Source organism: Pyxicephalus adspersus, chromosome 8 (genome assembly GCF_032062135.1).
Source record: "Pyxicephalus adspersus chromosome 8, UCB_Pads_2.0, whole genome shotgun sequence".
Classification (NCBI taxonomy): domain Eukaryota; kingdom Metazoa; phylum Chordata; class Amphibia; order Anura; family Pyxicephalidae; genus Pyxicephalus; species Pyxicephalus adspersus.
In genome coordinates, this window is record NC_092865.1 from 42,581,001 (window position 1) to 42,600,039 (window position 19,039).

Consider the following 19,039-nt stretch of genomic DNA (forward strand, 5'->3'; position numbering starts at 1 on the left):
ATTATATCAGGTGCAGTGGCAAAGCAACCCAATCTCCCTTGGACCCACGATTTAACAAAAGGCACTGCACCAACCATTGGAAGGCACTTTGTGTAACCTTTGATACAAAAAGATACAAGCTGTTATGAATGTGCTTTATATCAAGTAAAGTGGACCTCAGAAAAAAACATTCACATACCCCAACCTTGGAATCAGATAAAGCAGGGAGTTTAAGTGGTAAGTTTAAGTCAAACAATAAAATAATTTACAAACTTTATCAGTAAAAACAGGGGGCAGAAACATAATACAGTACTTAGGGTATTCAAAGCAAACAGCAATATATGTGGCTGGAAATTCTCCAGCTAGCAGTAATACCCCAAATCACTAATCTACTTGAACGCACACCTAGAACAGAGAACTAGATCTTTAATTAGAATGATTAGGAACTTTAAAAAAAAATTTTGACCGGCTCCTCTGTGACAGGTGACACATGATATAGAGAGGAGAATACTATTTAGAGAGAAGGATTAGAGAAATGTATAGGTGAGTGGCAATGCTGCAGAAGGAAAATCCGGCTGTAGAACATTACCCCAGGGAAAGAGGAAGTGTCCATACCTTGTAGGATTACCAGGTATTCACCATGTACAGAAACATATTCACAACCCCCCTGCTATCTGGGACTTTTTTTTAGAGAGAATTCCTCTCACTTTCTGTACAAGCTGTAAAAGTGTTTTTTTTTAAGTGCTACACTCAAAAAAAAAATGGTTGCAGCACTGCCCTTTTAAGTCTTGATCCCAGGACAACGCAGGACTGGATCTCAAGAAGGACCAGCGCCATCCAGGTATCTGCCAGATTAAAGGTAAGTGTAATTTTTATTTTTAGTTTACTTCCGCTTTAAAAAAAAAATAGTGTTGTTTATTTCCATCCTGGGGAAACATTTTTTTTAACCAGGCAGGAAGTGACAAAATCCCTTAACTACCAACAGCAGTATAACCTAACATTAGTTTGAATTTGTCCCCATTCTATCCAAAACTAAAACAAGTTTAGTAAAGATGTAGAAAAGCTTGAACTTCTGTTAGGTTTTAGTGGTGCCTGTATAAATGCTGAGTAAAATTTCCGTTGTGTTACTTGTAAAGTAAAAGGCAAGAAATTTCACCATATGGGATATAAGTAGCAATAAAACTAGTACGAGGTCCTAATCATTCTATGCTCTGTCTAAATAAAATGCATTTTTGGCTGGAGTTAACTTCATCAAAGAGAAGGTTAAATTAAGTGCAAAATGAATCTTAACCTTTAGGGATAAGTGATACCTGGTGGAGTCACTGTTAAATTTAGATTTACTTTGGCTGCAGAAGGATGACTACTCAAATGATTGACACTAAGTTTTGGGTAACACCACATACAGATAGGTATTCAATGGAAAAAATATATTTTGTTTTTTTATTGTTACTTTTATATGTGACAAAATCTATTTGTGCTTGTTTATTTTCCTAGTTGTTTGCATACCAAATGCATAGATAGAATGGAAGTAAAATTTTTAGTATTAAAAAAATGACCATTTTGTGTTTGTATTTTAAGCCTTCATACAGTGTTAGATACAAAATAATACAAAACCAAACTCTCATAAAAAAACAACAAACAAATTGCTTATTCTTTTCTCTTGGCCCTGCACAGACACACATGCAAACCTTCACTACATAATCTCAAATACATAGATCCAGGGATTAGGCGTTCCCATAGAAAACTGCAGAAAAAAATTAGTTATGAAAAGAGATTAAAACCCATAGGATTAAAGATCTCAAGAAGGTTAAGGATTATAAGATTCATCTTTTTTTTTCATTGTTGTGGCAATGTGACTTTCCACTTGATCAGTTTTAACCATGACCTAAATCCATATGTACTACATACAACCAATTTATGTAGTATGTGATGCGTAAGCACTTCTGAAAACTATATTACCTGTAGCAAAATAAGTAATGTGCACAAAGTGATCCACACAAAAAAGTGCAAAAGGTGCTTTCACGTGGGTATGTCCCCTAAAGAGATAGGGGCCTCTATATCTGAACCCCCCTGTGGTGTGATTCTGCAGACAGAGGACAAGTATCCATAAATGGACACCCTGGGCTAAGACTGAATGGCTACAATACTTTGGAGGACCAGCCAGAGAAAGATGCTCCTAAGTAACTAGTGCAGGGCTCACATGTAAATAAACGTTCCCTAACTTTCCCTTGCTTTTAGGCAAGGCTGGAGGACCCATGGCTTACTACAAAAGTGCAAGTGTGTTGTGCAGTAGACATAAAACACTACAAAAATAAGTACTTTGAAAAAAATGCCAAGGTGCAAGACCCAGGATAGCCTTTTGGTTGGTTATAAAAATTCCTCTGGTCTCAGCCAAATGGTCTAACCCAAGAGGCAGGTGCTGAAAAAGTTTTGCATTTAAGGTGCAACATCAGCAGAATTAAGTACTGTCTGTGATACGTTTTTATTTTTTTATACTAACAGTTACGGTTTCAGGACAATTTCTTACAACCTGACTCTTTTATTTCTGAAAAGAAACTTTGAAAATACTCAGGAGAGGAAAACCTTTGAACTATGAATGATAACTCTGTTTGACAGAAGAGATAGCGGACTGAACCATGGGCCTCAGCTTTCTAAATCACTAATCAAATAGTTTTATGATCATTCTCATATCTCTGACACTTCCTCCTCCTATCCCAGATCATAACTTTTATTATTATATGTTGTTATGTTTTTGTTTTTTTGCTCAGGGATTGTTGTCTTCACAGAACAGAATGGTTTAATGGTGTCAGTAATAGGAAGAAGTAGGGGTGCCTACTTATCCTGAAAATGTAACTGTTAGTGCCAATAAAAAAGTATGAAGAACAGTACTTAACTCTGTTAATGTTGGAAGTGCATTAATAAAAGCTACACTAACCTTAAATAACCTTAAGCATATAAGGTACAGTGACTTTAAATGCTGTGAAATATTAGTGCCCCCAAGGGGCATTGACACTGCAGGTTTCTCTCTCCTGGTCTCTAAACCAGACCAGACAGCACCCATCCCAGCAGCAGGGGGTGATAGGAAGTAACCCCCACCTCCAGTTTTATTGCACAGAGTACTTGCATCAGGTATCTTACTCCCAAAGCTGAGCTTTCCTACACCTGGCTTTGATAATACCATATACTACATTTGATCTTAGCAAGAAAGGCTTGGATTGCAAGAAGGGCCACAATCTAAACAGCAACCACAGTTTACATATGCAAATATTTACATTGTAGGAAGGGAAAAACAACTTTTTACAGACAGAGACCTGGTGATGTACCTGTGCCATATCCTTTTGTGGTGCAGGTACAGCGATGATGTTCTCTTTCAGTGTAGAGGAACTGTTGGAAGAATTCCTTTTGAAATTACAACATAAAAAATGTAACCTAAGCGTACTTAAACTCAGATTTTTTACATTACATAAAAGGGTAGATAACCCCTTTATTTAAAGTAAACATTTTGTTTGTTAGTGTTTTTTTAAGTGCAACAACCTTTTAAAAAAAACTTTAAAAAAAAAAAAAGTGCAGCACTGCCCCCTTAATGAACGGGAGCGCAGAGCCTCTCAGGATACTTACATCATGCATCCTGCTCCTTCTGCGCATGCCCAAGTAATGAAGAAAAGTTTTTGACCTGTTTATAAAGTTATATATTGGGTAGCATTGTCATGACCAGTACAAAGTTGTTTTTGTATGGAAAAAATGCTTGAATGGATATGTTGGTTTGAATCAGTGAAGCTGTAGCCTTGCCCTCCACACAAATATATTGTTGTTTGGTGTGTTTTAAAGAAGGCGGCAGGGATATGGGGATGAGAAAATAGTTAGGAACAATTATGGTTGTCAGCAGCCATGTAGGAACATTATAATATGTTTGAAAAAACTATTTTGGGCACCGTTGTTCATTTTATAAGAATTCAAGTACATCTGTATACTGAGTTTTGTAATGGTGTGAATATTTGTAAACAGAGAAATGTATTCCATATTTGGGTGACATGTTTTAAAGCAATATTGGTCACTTTTATTCAATGTAACTCCCAAACATTCAAGTACTTTTGCTGAGTTTTACTAACTGTGTACATTAGTAATTGGAAAATTTTAGTCCACATTTAGTTGTCATATATAAAAACCCAGCAATTTTGGTTACTGTTGTTCATTTCGCCTCCCAAAAACTGTTATAAATGTAGGCATGTACACTTAGTTGCAGTAACAGTGAGTATGATTGTAAACTGGGGATTGAATTCCACATTTAGGTAAGGTGATTGAAAAAGCTATTTTGGCTACTGTTGTTCATTTAACCTTCAAAAAACTCAGGCACGTCTATATAATGAGTTTATCTAACTATATAAATATGTAAAAACTAGTTGACATTGTTAAAAAATCACCTGTTTTGTTCACCATTGTTTTTTTTTGCCCCTCCAAAATTCAAGCAGATCTGTATACTTAATTACAATAGTTGTGTTAACAAAAATGTATTCCATGTTTGAGTGACATTTTTGAAAATAACTGTTTTTGGTCAATTTTTCATTTGTCTCCCAAATATTAAAATATATTGGAATATGTATATTCAATTCCAGTAAGAGTGTGTACAAGGAATTGGATTCCACATTTGGATGATGTGTCAGGAAAAGCAATTTTGGTCACTATTGTTGATGCCAGCAATGTAAAAAATAGTATACCTGAGAATTGTTCACGTTGTTCAATTGTATTTTACATTTATTCAGCAACTTAGAGCATTCAGGGCAGAATGAAAGAAAAGGGTAATGGCACTGTATGTGTGGGGACAGAATTGATTTGGTTCCTCATGAAGCTCTAGCACAACCGAGCTGTAAAGGGGCTTCAAAGAAAAAGTATAGGCAAAGTTAAATGACAGATCCCATTCCGGAGGAAAGAGAAGCCAACATGAGGAAGTAGTTTTAAACTGCATACGTACATCCTTTCCAGCTGGAGGCCAATATCAGCCACCTGATATGAAAAATAAATAGGCTTGGATTTTTCATGACCTCCACACCCCTCCGGCAGATTACACCAATTCACTGCAGCTCATTGCTTTGTCTATAATGGAGCATATATTTACTAAATTAAGAGAACACGCTCTGCTCTCTGGTGGTGCTGCATCTTTCGCTTTCACCGCAGCCACTGGATTTCTCTGGTTACAGCATATCTGCATTTTTCTGCAACGATTCTTCTAAATTGCTGGTGTTGAGCTAGTAATTTTAGGGCTGCTGGTCTAGATTCACTCTTCACTTTTGCATCAACCATTCCTTCCTCTCTTCTCTCTCCCTTTGCCTGACAGATGAATTAGTGCTGCTGTCCAGGGGTGTTACCATGGGCATGTTCTGTATATCCATGCTAAAATTTGTTATCAAGAAAGCTTTTTTTTTCTTGCAAAGTACCTTCCATGCAAATGTGGTGTAATAAAATACTGTTAACCAAAAACCTAGAAGGCTAAAGCTTTATGGTTACTGTGACCCATGTCTCATATGAATTCCATTTATACTTCCAGCTCTTCCTTACAACCTCTAAATCATGAACGATCCTTTGTTAATCTGTAAGCTGTGGAGCATCAAAGAGTTGTAAATGTACAAAGAGAAAATGAAAGGATTTAAATCTTTCCCATGTTGACCTCTGAACCACATAAAATGGCCCTATCCTACTGCTTTACATAGTTCTGCTTCTTTTTTTCCTTTTAAATTATTAGAAAAAGTTTCCCGAGACTTTTGGTGGTCTTACATGCCATTTTTATTTATTAATTTTCCTGTTTTTTTACAGAATGCAATGTTTTTAGACAAGGCTTGTACTAGACTCCAGAATAAAGGTCTTTTTATTACCCACTATTCCCCTTTTATTTTGTTTTATTAAAAAGCAGAATCAGTGGAAATCGAACATTTTTCTTCAAATGGCTCACATCTGATCTCTGAGTGGCATTTTCCAGGGTAAAATAAGATCCTATCAAGGTGCCATTTGTTGGAAGCTGTGCAGGTCTAAACCTGTAGGTGTGAAAGATACTGATTTTTGAAAATAAAAACAAAGTCACACGGGATTTAAATAAAAACACAGGCACGTCGGTTTTGAGTAATGCAGAACTGTGCTCCCTGGGGATTTTTAATGCTGTATCAAAATATTTACAGTTAGTGCATAAAGTATTTGTTTCCATTCCAAAAGATGCAATAGCCCCCCATGCAAAATACAATGCCCATTAGTAGCTATATAATAAAAAATAAAAATACCTAGGTTTACTAATATACCTGAGAACATCAGTGATATTGGGAGACAAAATATTTTAATACTTACACACTACAGGAATATATTTAAAAAGTTGAAGTTGTAGGTAAGAATTTTTCTTTATTAAAACAGATAGAAATATTAGAAGAGATTATGTAAATTTGGAATGATAGTTTATTTAAAGAAATATTGAGGATGAATGTCTGTTGTAAACATTGTTGTATATGACCATTGTTGGTTGTGCTGGAAATAATGTAACAGGCTTGGTCATTCCAAACAGAAACAATATACCTGAATGTATACCCTGCTTTTGTAAATGTAGTGTGAAGAGAGAAAACTGTTTTTGTTACTAGTAAATTTAAATCCAAGCATACCAGAATGATTTTGTTAGTGCCATAAAAAATGGTATACGACTCTAGATTAACACCTTTCGTGCCGATTTGATTTGTTTCTTTTTGTTCTGCGCATGTGTTTGTCATTCATCTCTTGTTGAGCCCTTAGAATATGCGTTGCCATTTAAGACTTCTGCACAATGCAGCACAATGCACGTGCTAAGTTTGTAAATGAGCCTTTAAACAAGAGATCAGTGCTACATAACATCTAATATATCATTACATCTGTATTACCAATCATAAATGGTGGCTACAGTCTTTTTTCCAAATAATTCAAAAATTCCAGTAGTCTAGGGGATTGTTTGTGTTATGATTATCACATTTGGCTAAAGAAGTGTTGAGTCCTTTAAGAGTTTTCACTAAAAAACAAAAAGTTCTGGTACAATATTTTTATGGAGGTTCCCTTTTATATCACGTATATCCATTGGTTGCATTATTTAGCCCTTGAGGTTAGGTCACGGCTGATAAATAAAACATTGCAGTAATGTTTAACCTCTTCCCAAAGCAAGCCAAAGAGCAGCCAATGACCCTTATGAAGTTAGGCCTCAGTAAAGCCAGAATGAGAAACCTTTTCATTATATATTCAATATTCGAACCATTTTGTTGCATAAGGTAACTGTACCCTCAGTAACTGTTGCTTGGTTAAAAGGACTAATATGTTACAGTATTAGATAATGCAAAAATAGCATACAAGTATCACCTAAGAAATATATTTCATATGATATTGTTTACAGTATTTTTTAATATTAGAAACGTTTAACAATACTATCTAAACATATTTATATATAGACACTGACAGGACCGTCTATTAATGTTTTCCTTGATTTTACATAACATGACAAATTTGTAAAATTCAAAATACAGTCACCATTTTCTGCAGAATTCTCTGGCAATGCTGTGGTTTTGTATTTTAAACTCGCAATACCTAGAGGCTGCCACTCGGTGTCGCTAATACACAACCTAACACATTTTATCTAACAATTTTTGAAATACAATTCAAATAACTTAAAATATGAAGACTTTATTTCAAAGTACATCCCAATTTCATTTTGGAAATATTTTTGCTATGCCTGTTTATTTTTTTTAAAGGAAAACAAAGTTGTTTGCTACTTGAAAGCAAGATATCTGAACAACTACCCAGCTGCCTTATTTATATTTTTCTTTATTCCTAAAAAAGGGATAAATACTTAATTTTTAAATTCTGACTTTTTGTGTGACTGTCATAGAAGTAACCCCGTGGATAGAGTTAATCATAAAAGTTTGCCCTATGGACTCTCCTGGTATGATGGAGCATTTCTTGTGCTGGCAAGTTTGGTGTTTGTTTTGAAATTAAAGTTCACAGGCATAAGGGTTAATAGAATAATAGAGCTCAATAAAATTATTATTTCTTCCGCAGGATCATATAGAGAATTCCAAGTATGAAGCTGAGACAAAAACAGATCCACGTCAAAATATAGCAATATGCATGGTAAGTTTCAGGAGTAGAATTTGCAAATCTGGCTGTATAGATTGAAACTCCAATCAAGATGCAGAGCCCTGTAAATGAGAAAGGATTAAACATCAGTTATCTTGAATCAGTTATTTTCATTTAGTATTGTTCAAGGATTTCAATGTCAGAACCAAACTTCTCTGTTGGAGTTCTCAGCTCTGCCAGACCACCACAGACCACAAGGGTGTTCTGGGCCAGTAGTTTTACTGATGCTAATTTCAGACTTGTGGTTGACCATCCATGTTCCCAACCACTCCCATTCAACTGAATGGGAGTGTTTGGGAACCACTTTGTGCATGTGATTGCAGGCAGCTTGGGTGCAGCTTGCAGCTGCCATTGCTGAATACAACATGTTGCTTCTGGCGACCCTTTGGCACAACAAGTATATTAAATTCTGCACTGTACTGAAGAGTGGCAGCTAGGAGCAGCTAAAAACACGTTTTAACTGCAACTATGAAACAGACTTTACAGTTAGGCCCCTTTCAGGCTTGCCATTCTCAAAAAATCCTATTAACTACAATGTTTTTTTTTTTACGGTCAACTACAGCGTTTGACAACAATTTTTAGTACAGTTGAGTGCAGCTGAGATGTGGATCTTCCTTCAGAGGAGTAAAAGCAACCGAATGGCCAGAAGCAACTGGCACAATCCACCACAGCAACATGCATGTACACAATGGTTCCCAACCTCTCCAATGAGACTGTAGTAGAACATATACTGACAAGTCTCTTGGATCTTGTATGAGTCAAAATAAGTCCACTTTCATCAGTGGCTTCCAAGACATATGTTGGAATGAATTTCTGTGCAATGCAGCATTTCTTTCTGACTTGCAACACACTGTAATGTACTTGGTAAAACAAAGTAGCTCTTTTACAAGTTGGAATTGAGGACTCTGAAGTAAGGCACTTGGAATTTACATTAAAAACAGAGATATAGTTATCAGGGCATCTAAAAGCAGAAAGTATATGCTGGGATTAAAATAATAGCAATTCACCAGGTTAGCTATGAGCCTTCAACTTAAACACTTTATTATTATTATTAATATTATTAATAATTATAATTATTATTATTAATAATATTATTAATAAAAAACAGGATTTATATAGGGCCAACATTACGCAGCAGTGTACATTACATTTATTTGTGTGTATTTCTGATGATTGCATCTATTGATTTTATTGTTAGATATGTTGAGTGAATCACTTAAAATGTAATATTTATACTCACAACAGAAAAGCATGAGACCTCCTGTGATGAAGAAGCGAGATCCTTTTTCCATTGTGAAGAGTTGTGCAATAAATGAAATTAGTGCAAAACAGCAGAAGATAATGGACAGGATCATAAACGCTTGAACTGCTCCCATAGAAGCCTCTGTAAAAGAAAGAGTAAGAAATAAAATGTAATAGTTTATGCTACAATCGGCTAAAGTGCTAAAGGTTATCAGTATTTTTTATCTAAATATTCTACTTAATTGTAGAAAGATAAGGCAATGATGTCTTTTTGCAAATTTTTAATTACACTCATCTTTCCTCGCTTCATCATGGGCACTGCCATTGTCACCCAATCCTATTCTAGGTTTAGGTTCTTCAGTAATCCAACTTAGCCAGGTGGGAATACCTCCAAAGCATGTGCATGGAAATTAATTCTTTCCCAGAAGCCAGGCTATGCCAGGGTATCCACCATGATACACTGAGCTGTGCATGTGCAGCATTAAAACAAGCATTGCAAAAAGGCAAGTAAGTTCATTTTGTTGCAGAAGTGACATCGTCTGCTCCCTCTGCAATAATGAATCTGCCTGCCCACAATCTGTTGTTTTTTAAATTGCCTGCCAGTTTACCTTCAAAGCCTTCAACTTGAGCCTAACACTTAACATTAAACTAAACCCTATCCCTTAAAATGTTAATAATAGGTTAAGCAATACTTTTGCCGTGAGATCATTAAAGGAGCTGCAGTTGCTTAAATGCTGTTGTTCAGCTATAATGCCAAATAAGTGTCCGCAGTGCTTGGATAAGGCCCTTGGCACCAAAGACAAGAATGCCAAGTTCTCCCTGCAACTCCTCATATATATATATATATATATATATATATATATATATATATATCCTCATATACTCCTCATATACTCCTCATATATATATATATATAATATATATATATTTTTTTCTTTTTATTTAAACCACAAATCTTTTTAAAATATAATTGGATTTAGGTACGTAAGCACATAAAAGATGTACCTAAATTAACCAATCCTGTAAAAATAGCACATAAGATAACTGTAGTTATTGTCCTGAAATCCTTTACTACAGGTAAATCCTTTAGTACAAAATATACTGTACATTGGCAGGAACAGCTGTCATTTAAAGCTATGGCAAGGAGCAGGAAAAACTAAAGTCATTTATGAATAAAGGCTGCAATAGAAGTTTTTATTCATAGATGAGTGCAGAGCAGACTGGAGTCCTGCAGATTACAGACCGAGGGTTCAGCTTCTCTTCATCAGTGCTCCATTGTCATTTATTGAGGCATTCTCTGCTCAGATTATCAGGGGCAGTGCCAGGGCTTTCATAGGTTAGATGTTGCATGGTGGCATTATCTAGAGCAAGGGTGTCAAACTCAAATCACATAAGGGGCAGAAATCTAAAACACAGGCTAAGTAGCGAACATTTTAATAAGATGCATAGTCCTAGTAAAAGAATGGAGGCACTGACTGTGCTGAGATAGAGGCCAGTGTCTCCTGAGTCTGGAGACATTGCTAATGTAGCATCCCACTGAGAATCTATAACTAGAGCAGCAGCAAATTACTGGCAGCAGGATCGGGACTCCGGCACAGTGGTGCTTAGTGCTGGGTCTCAGCAGGAGTGTGAAAAAGTAACTGGGGTCCTTCTGCCTAAAGCACGGTCAGGCACTTGTGTTGATAACCCTGCTTCTACCTAGCTTCCTGTAGCTTTCTGGGATGGGGTCCTTCTGCCTGCAGCACGGTCAGGCATTTGTGAGGACCACCCTGCTTCTACCTAGCTTCCTGGGACTGGGCCCTTCAGCTTGCAAATGTCAGGCACTTGTATGCGGCACGGACACTGAGGGCCACATAAAATGGCCAGACGGTCCGGAATCAGCCTGCGGGCCTTGTGTTTGACACCAGTGATCTACAGAAATAATATCAAATGGAAAAAAATACAATTTTTTAAATTTGGAGGATTTCTAATGCCTTGTAAATTTGTCTTGTTCATACATTTTAAATGACAGAGAATTGCCACCTGTTAGTATTTAGTAAATGTCACATTGACTTCATTATAAATTACCTTGTATGACTGACACAATGATTCTTTTCAGAGGTATTCATAAAATCAAACAATCAATGTTAGGAAGTGAAAATTGCAGTGTAGTGTTATATCAGTGTAAATGTGCCTCTTTACATTTGTAAGAAATATGTCCTTCTATTGATGCTCAGTGAAAAATCATTCTGTTATGTTGCTAATCATTGTCTCTAACAATGATATCAGATGTTGAGACCCCAGCCAAACCCACACTTAATACAATACCAGCATTACATTATGGGCTGCAAAATTGGACACCAAAAAGCTGATTTTTGGAAAAATGTAATTACATCTATTATTGTACTTTATAATACGTAGTTGCCTAATTCTTGTTTTATAAAGCAATTTCACAGGACTAGCTAAAAAAACTGAAGAAAAAGAAAACACTTACCATTTCCAGCCCGCATATTATCATATATAGACACACAAACCGTAGCTTTGCATGTCTTCCAAATGCCTTCTGACCCACTTCCATCGTTGAATTTTATCCAAACCTGATATTGACAAATAATACAGTCAATAATAATGCATATAAATGTGCATACTGAGCATTTCCCAGTATTAAAAAAATGTAACATTCCTAATATCTGCATGATTAGGTTATATGTACCCTAAATCTAACAAAGTTCCATTGTAGCCATCAGATCTGTGTCTGCACCCTCTCTTCTTGATTCTTGTATTTAAGGAAACAGAATACCTACTTCTAATTTCCAATTACAGAGTACCATTTTATTTCTGATAGTGTGGTTTTACCTAATAATGAAATTTTCTGTCTTTGATTGAACTGACCTATGAAGGTTTTCACCTTCTAAAGCTTTCATCTTTGTATTTGTCAATGCATGATTTGGTTCCAAGTGTAATTTGTTTGACAATGTGATATTGTATCTCCCTGATTTGTGTAACACTGATAGATCCCTGGTCAAATTCTGTACGACCCTTTGTGACTACTCTAATCATGTATTACTGAAGAGTTGCTTGAAAACAATCAGATCTAATCCTGTCTATCGCAATGTATGGGGTATATGAGAATAGATGGTAAAGGTAAAGACTTTTCATCCATTTTGATTATTGGTCAATGATTGCAAATTTATTTTGCAAATTTTACAGAAACCTACATTAAAGTTTTATGGAGTAGTAGTTTTTTGTTGCATGCTGCAAAGTTGATTTTCCTTAATTCCTGTGTTAAGCTGCGTACACACTTCCGACAAGGGAGTGCACGATGCATGAACGGTGCTGTACATACAGAACCATTCATGCTCTATGGAGAGGGGAGGGGGAGAGCGACGGAGCGGCACCCTGCTGCGCACTCTCCCCTTCCCTTTCATTAGGATCGGCTGTCGTCCATCGTCCGTGGATCCGGCAGGTCGGTCGTCCGGACGATGGACGACACCGACTGTACACACGGCAGATTTTCGCCCGATAATTGGCCGATGCCGATTATCGGGCGATAAAAATCTGACGTGTGTACGTAGCTTTAGAAAACAAGTGATGGGATAAAATGTCTCCATTGTAAATAAAATGTTTTGTTTGACAGTTTTTTTCGAACAAGAGCTCTCCGTCAAAACTGGTCTCCCTTACAAATAGCAAGGTTGATTCACCTCAGCAGAAATATAGTGGACAAGCATGCTATATCTTGCTCAATACAGAACAGAAAAAATGTCTCCAAGAGTAGTTGTCTTCTGTGTCTAAAAGAGTTACTTAGTTTATTTTAATAACTAGTGTTGTACTGTTGACAATGCAGGACACAATCCATTTCCAGGAGTTGGTAAATATAACTTAGACTTTACAATACCCATAAAGGAGAAAGACCATAAAAGTGATATAAACCTTGGTTTATCCCAATACCTAATTTATTACAAAGTAATACAATATTATGTTTACAAAGTGAGTGAATGAATAAAAGGTACCTCTACCCGACAACCTTTATGATCTCACTATAAACATGACAGGCCTGTATACCTCATAAGTTTGATAAGAATCCGTGAATAATGCTATTTTTGTACAATTGTACTGATTTGCATTATATTGTTTAGTGTTAATTTTGGAAAACTACTTTATCACCTGCTGTATTTAGACTCTGTAACCTAAGAGGTATTGAACTATGTTTGACCTCATATGTTTATTCTACTAAAGCCTGGTTACTGGTTGGCGCACTTCTTCCTTTGTTTTGACCCCCCTATTCGCCCCTTTCCCCTTTTTTTTCTTCTCCCTTTTACTCTATGCAATTTTGTTGTGTAATGTTATTTTTTACTTAATTTGAAAATTTCAATAAAAACTTTGAAACAAAAACCTGTTTGTATATTTAGTTTGTAAATACACAGCGAGCCATATTTATTTACTTCATATGCTGGTTCTACTTCTAGTTTTATCATGCTAAATATCTAACAACTAAATTTCTTAAAAGCACAAAAACTTTTTTTGAAATTTCTTTTAACAATGAAAACCAGAGCAAGGTTCAAACTGTTCGGCACTTTATCCAAATCCCCCCCCAAAAAAATGACTGGATTTAGGCATCAAAGTCAAAGTCAACAATGCAACAGATTACTCAATATTCAGTATTCAAAACCATAAACTAAGAGGCACCACTCCATGCCAGTTTTTAGATATGAATCAAAGACATTGTTAAAAGGGTTGAAATTCTTACTAACAGTGAAGTATTGCAAAGATTACTCAGGCTTAGTTTACGTGAACTGTTTCCTCAGCATTAACAATTTTGCTTTGAAAAGCCCATGTATGAAATTCCCAATGGTTTCAATGTGCTGTTAAATAGTTGAAGGTCTGGGTGTTGCATTTCATAGCTGCAAAGAGAATGTAGCCGCAACATTTGAAGAGTGATAAAATGCTGATAAATACTTTCAAATAGCCAAAAATTACTAATAATGTTCACAAACATCATCATAAACACTTGCATTGCCCCCATTGAAGTGAATAGAGAATTTATAATAGTTTGTGGCTATTTTTGTGCTTTTGCAGGAATATATAGGCATAAGCCTACAGTGTTGGCAGATCCATAATGACTATGCATTTTCTGTTGTTGTAGATAGACAAAATGTTATATATTAACGCAACATTGATACAGTGCCTGTTAGTCTAATACATATTTTATATTCCACATAAATCTACAGACAAAACATTTTGGGAAAGGTTATGTTCCCTGTTGGATTTTTTTGTTATGTGCTTCTGAACCCAAATGTTCTACTTCCCTTCCTTTCCTTTCACAACAGGAAATAAGAGAAAAATCTCTCCAAAGTGAGGTAAATGCTCCCTTGGGCTGCTGACACTAGAACAAATGTCCCCATTGGAAGATATCCCTTTTATTTCTGTTTTGGCGACAATTCAATATTTTGAATTTCCTGTTTGCTTTTAGTCCCATTGACATTTTTCTACAGGGAAATATTAAGAAAAAAATAAAATAAATATTTTATAAAAAATAAAAAGTGACAGATTTAAAAACTTTAAAGGGATTCAAAACCTTCACTACTGTATACTGTATGCATGTAAGATTGCTAATTATATATGATTATAGATTTATATGTGTGATTATATTTCATTGTTAAAGATTTCTTGTTAAAAGCATAATGATATACAATACAGCATGTTTCAATTCCTTCAAGGAAAAAAACAATATTTTGTTCTACCAGAAACAATTACAAAAATTGGACATTATACCAGATTATGAAAAGTTTATTTTTGGTTGTATTAATCAAGGATAAAAAGTATTCTTCATACTTACATTGGAAATAGTGGCAACATAGAGCATTATAGTGATGGCAACATGGACCACAAACACACCTGCTAGCATAACCAACATGTTGATAGATTCTTAAAAAAAGCTCCAAGTTCCTAGAAAAAATAAAATTGAAACAAATCATTACATTGGTGTCGCATGTAATCTAAATGTAGAGATGTCTCTTATACTACATATTGGTATCCCTTATTATCAACACACATTGCGGACACCTTTACACATTACAATTTCCACCTCTACTTGATGGTCTATTTTTCTAGTGTTTATGAGTAGCGTTATTTAAGACTGCCACCTTTGGGTACGCCAGTTCATGTCTTATTTAGCTTGACAAATCTGGCTTCTGAAAGAAAAGATTAGACTTAATTTCCTTAAACCCTATAGCATTATTTTTAGCTACTTCAACCAGGATGATGATTCTGAAACTTCTGTCTACCCAATAGCTTTACCCCAGCAGCCATATGTTCAGCAAGCAGTATACAACTGCATAAAAATGGCAAATTAAACTTCACTTTACTGTAATTATTTAAATGAACCTTCCCTTATTTATTGTATTGTTCATTTTTAACTTTTTAAACTTGCAGTTGCTTTAATGGAGCCACATTTCCAAAATCTAAGTACCGGAAATGCAGTTCTAGTGAGTTTACACATTTGACAAATTACAGAATTACATTACATTATATTAGGTAGAAAATAAACTGAAACATAGCACCAAAACCAAAAAGAAATGACAGTTGCATTTTTTACTATTAAATTGTATTTATAAAGCACCAAAAATTTTTCACAGCTCTGTACATTAAATAGGGGTTGCAAATGACAGATATGATAACACAGAAGGAGAGGATCCTGCCCAAAAGAGCATACAATCTAAGAGGTGGGGGAAAGTGGTGCAAATCAATTGTGTGCAATTTATAGTAGCAGGGATTACAACTTTTTGTCTTGTAAGTCAAAGAAACTCTCTAAGAAAGTCAAAAACAATCACACATTTAAAAAAAAAAGTCTAGTTGGTAAGTATTATTGTCACTATTATTTAAAATATAGAATGTTGTACTATTTTGGGAAGTAATCATAGCTGAATTTATAGTGTTAATAATTTGTATAACCCCCTATGTGCTGTCTTAGTAAATACATATTACTGATTGTACATTACAGTGGATTGTAAAAAATGTAAAAGCTTGTGGTTAGATATGATTAAGAGGTAGGGAACATTCTTAGACATTCTAGATATTACATAATAAGGGACTGCTAATCCAGATCTAGTTTCACCTATTATATAAACGCGAACTTGCAACCTCAAGGAGTGTCTCCATGGGTGAGGTGGTATCACTTCATCATTGGTATGTGTAAATTGCAGGCACACCTCTTATCATGAAAGTGTGTTTTAGTGACACACTGGGGTTGATTTATTAAAGATATTTTGGCTGTTCATCTACCAAAGTCAGTGTTCTCTTATCCTAGCAAATAAGGTAAAGTTGTGTTCACTTTGAATCCCCAATCACATGTAATGAAAATTGGTTATAATTAGGGATAAGCGAGAATGTCAGAAGCGTTACTCAAACTTCTGATGGGTCCGCAGAATTTTGGTGAACTGATTTCGCGGACCCATCAGAAGATCGAAGAAATAATTACAGGAAGATTCCCACGGCTGCATTCATGAATGCAGATGTGGGAATACTCCTGTGTGCGATCCCCGGGCACTAGAGGTTAAAAGAGGGCAAGCCCTCATTTAACCTCTAGTGCCCGGGGATCGCACACAGGAGGATTCCCATGGCTCGGCTCCCCTGATTGCTCTTGCAGATCTCGATGGCCAAATTTACACAGACCGTTCTCGCTTACATGTTCGGTAAGAGAGAACGGCCCAATTTGCAGTGAAATCGAATGCCACTCGCTCATCCCTAATTATAATAGAAAGTTTCATGATTACTCCTGCAAAGGTTTCCTAACGGCTGGTGCCATAATATTAGGCCAAGTCATATTTTTTTAAAAAAAGAATCTTTTCTGCTTAGCAGTAGCTGAGATTTATGGCTAAACAAATACTATAAAATATTATCAATAATAGATAACTAGTTTACAATGTCCTTCACAGATATAAGAGCCAAAAGGGGTACCAATGTCATGTGTTTTGCATTAACCAGTCACTGAGAAAGAGAGCTTACACCTAAAACTTACACCTAAAAAACATTAGATATTAGTTGCAGTCTAAAAGCAGTTAGTTACTATGGTATTTAAACTGCTATGGCTTTTTCACCAAAATGACATGCGGTCAAAATCAAAAAGAAAAAGATTTTCATTATTATTATTATTTTAATATGCTATGCAAAACATGGATCTTAACAGGCAACACAATTTCTTTATTTCTTATCATCTAATGAACATGTTCAGAAAAATATTAGGGGCTCATGAATGTCTCCATGTATATGTAGCTTAAAAATACATTTTACCTCCTGTTATTCTATGCAAACTTGTATAATGTTATTGTTTACTTTATTTGAAAATTTCAATTAAAACTTTGAAACAAAAAATACATTTTATCATGCACCCTCAGTGGTATATACCTCAAATCTAATTTACATTTATTTTTACCAAAGTCAGGTATGCTATAGATTTTAGAAAATAAATTCACCTAGTTTTGTTCAAAGATCTGACATTATCAGTAAACTAAAGTGCAGTGGTACATTGGATGTCATGTCTTTCTGGATGAAACTGCAAGAAGATTTGCAAGTCAGTCATTTTAATAGAATAAATCAGTGGTCCCCAACCTTTTTGAGCTTGCGGACCACTGAATCTAGGGACTCTGGACCGCCCATGAGTTACGTCATAATCCCAGAACTCACAAAACCTGTACATGACTGTAAAATTTATATATCTTATCTTTTTTTAAATACCAAAGAATGCTTTTTGTCTGTGTTTTGCCCAGTAATATAACATTCCAAAAGAAAAAAAAAACACAATTAGATGTAGATCTGGAGAAAACAAAGTATCATGGCCTTGTTTTTACAAGAGTTGGAACAAATCAGATGCCACACCTCAGCCTGAATCTGTTCTGATTTCAAGCCAGTGGTTCCTGCTGTAACTCTCCAGGGCCACTCCACTGGGTGTGACAGAGTAAAAATAAATGAACAGAGAGCTATAGCAACAGTCTAAATATAAGAAAACGATCTGTGACTTTCTTGAATGCATGTATAAAAGTATACAAAATCATACTTTATGAGGCAACATAAAATTATGGACAATAATTCTAAACTAAGTGTTTCACTTTCTACATAACAGTGAAATAGTTTGTCACAAATTAAAATCACTGTTAATATTATTATTAATAATATTAATAATAATAAACAGCATTTATATAGCGCAGCATTTATATATTACGCAGCGCTGTACATTAAAGAGGGGTTGCAAATGACAGACAAATACAGACAGTGACACAGAAGGAGGAGAGGACCCTGCCCCGAAGAGCTTACAATCTAGTAGGTGGGGGAATTTACACACAATAGGAGAGGCCATTACAGAGAGTTGGGGCAGCTCCAGAGAAGTCTTGTATCCGTGCATGGGATGAGGTTATGAGTGAGGAAGTCAGTTGTAGATCATTGGAGGAGCGGAGAGAGCGGCAGGGGGAGTATTATTTTACCAGGTCAGAAAGGTAAGTGGGACAAGAACTGTGGAGGGATTTGAAGGCAAAGCACAGGAGCTTGAATTTGATTCTACGGTTTAATAGAAGCCAGTGAAGATAAACTGCAAAGAGATGCAGCAGAAGAGGAGCGGTGGGAAGGATGCAAGTGATGCCAAGATAATGTGCCTGAGGGGAGGGACAAATACCAGTGTTGTTAACAGTTAGGAATATGTCAGGGAGAGATTTGAAATTTG

The 19,039-nt window shown here is 35.7% G+C and overlaps 1 protein-coding gene across 2 annotated transcripts in view; it reads right to left on the reverse strand.

Moving 5' to 3' along the window:
• Positions 1-6,084: 6,084 nt before the first annotated feature.
• The window catches only part of EMP1 (epithelial membrane protein 1), a 30,733-nt gene continuing 17,778 nt past the window's right edge, over positions 6,085-19,039 (reverse strand). For both annotated transcript variants that reach the window (XM_072420224.1, XM_072420225.1), the window contains exons 2-5: positions 15,164-15,273; positions 11,822-11,924; positions 9,347-9,490; positions 6,085-8,168 (exon numbers count right to left, since the gene is read on the reverse strand). In XM_072420224.1, the coding sequence (XP_072276325.1) occupies positions 8,014-8,168; positions 9,347-9,490; positions 11,822-11,924; positions 15,164-15,241 (480 nt within the window). In that variant the 5' untranslated portion in view covers positions 15,242-15,273 and the 3' untranslated portion in view covers positions 6,085-8,013. The remainder of the gene's footprint in view (positions 8,169-9,346; positions 9,491-11,821; positions 11,925-15,163; positions 15,274-19,039) is intronic.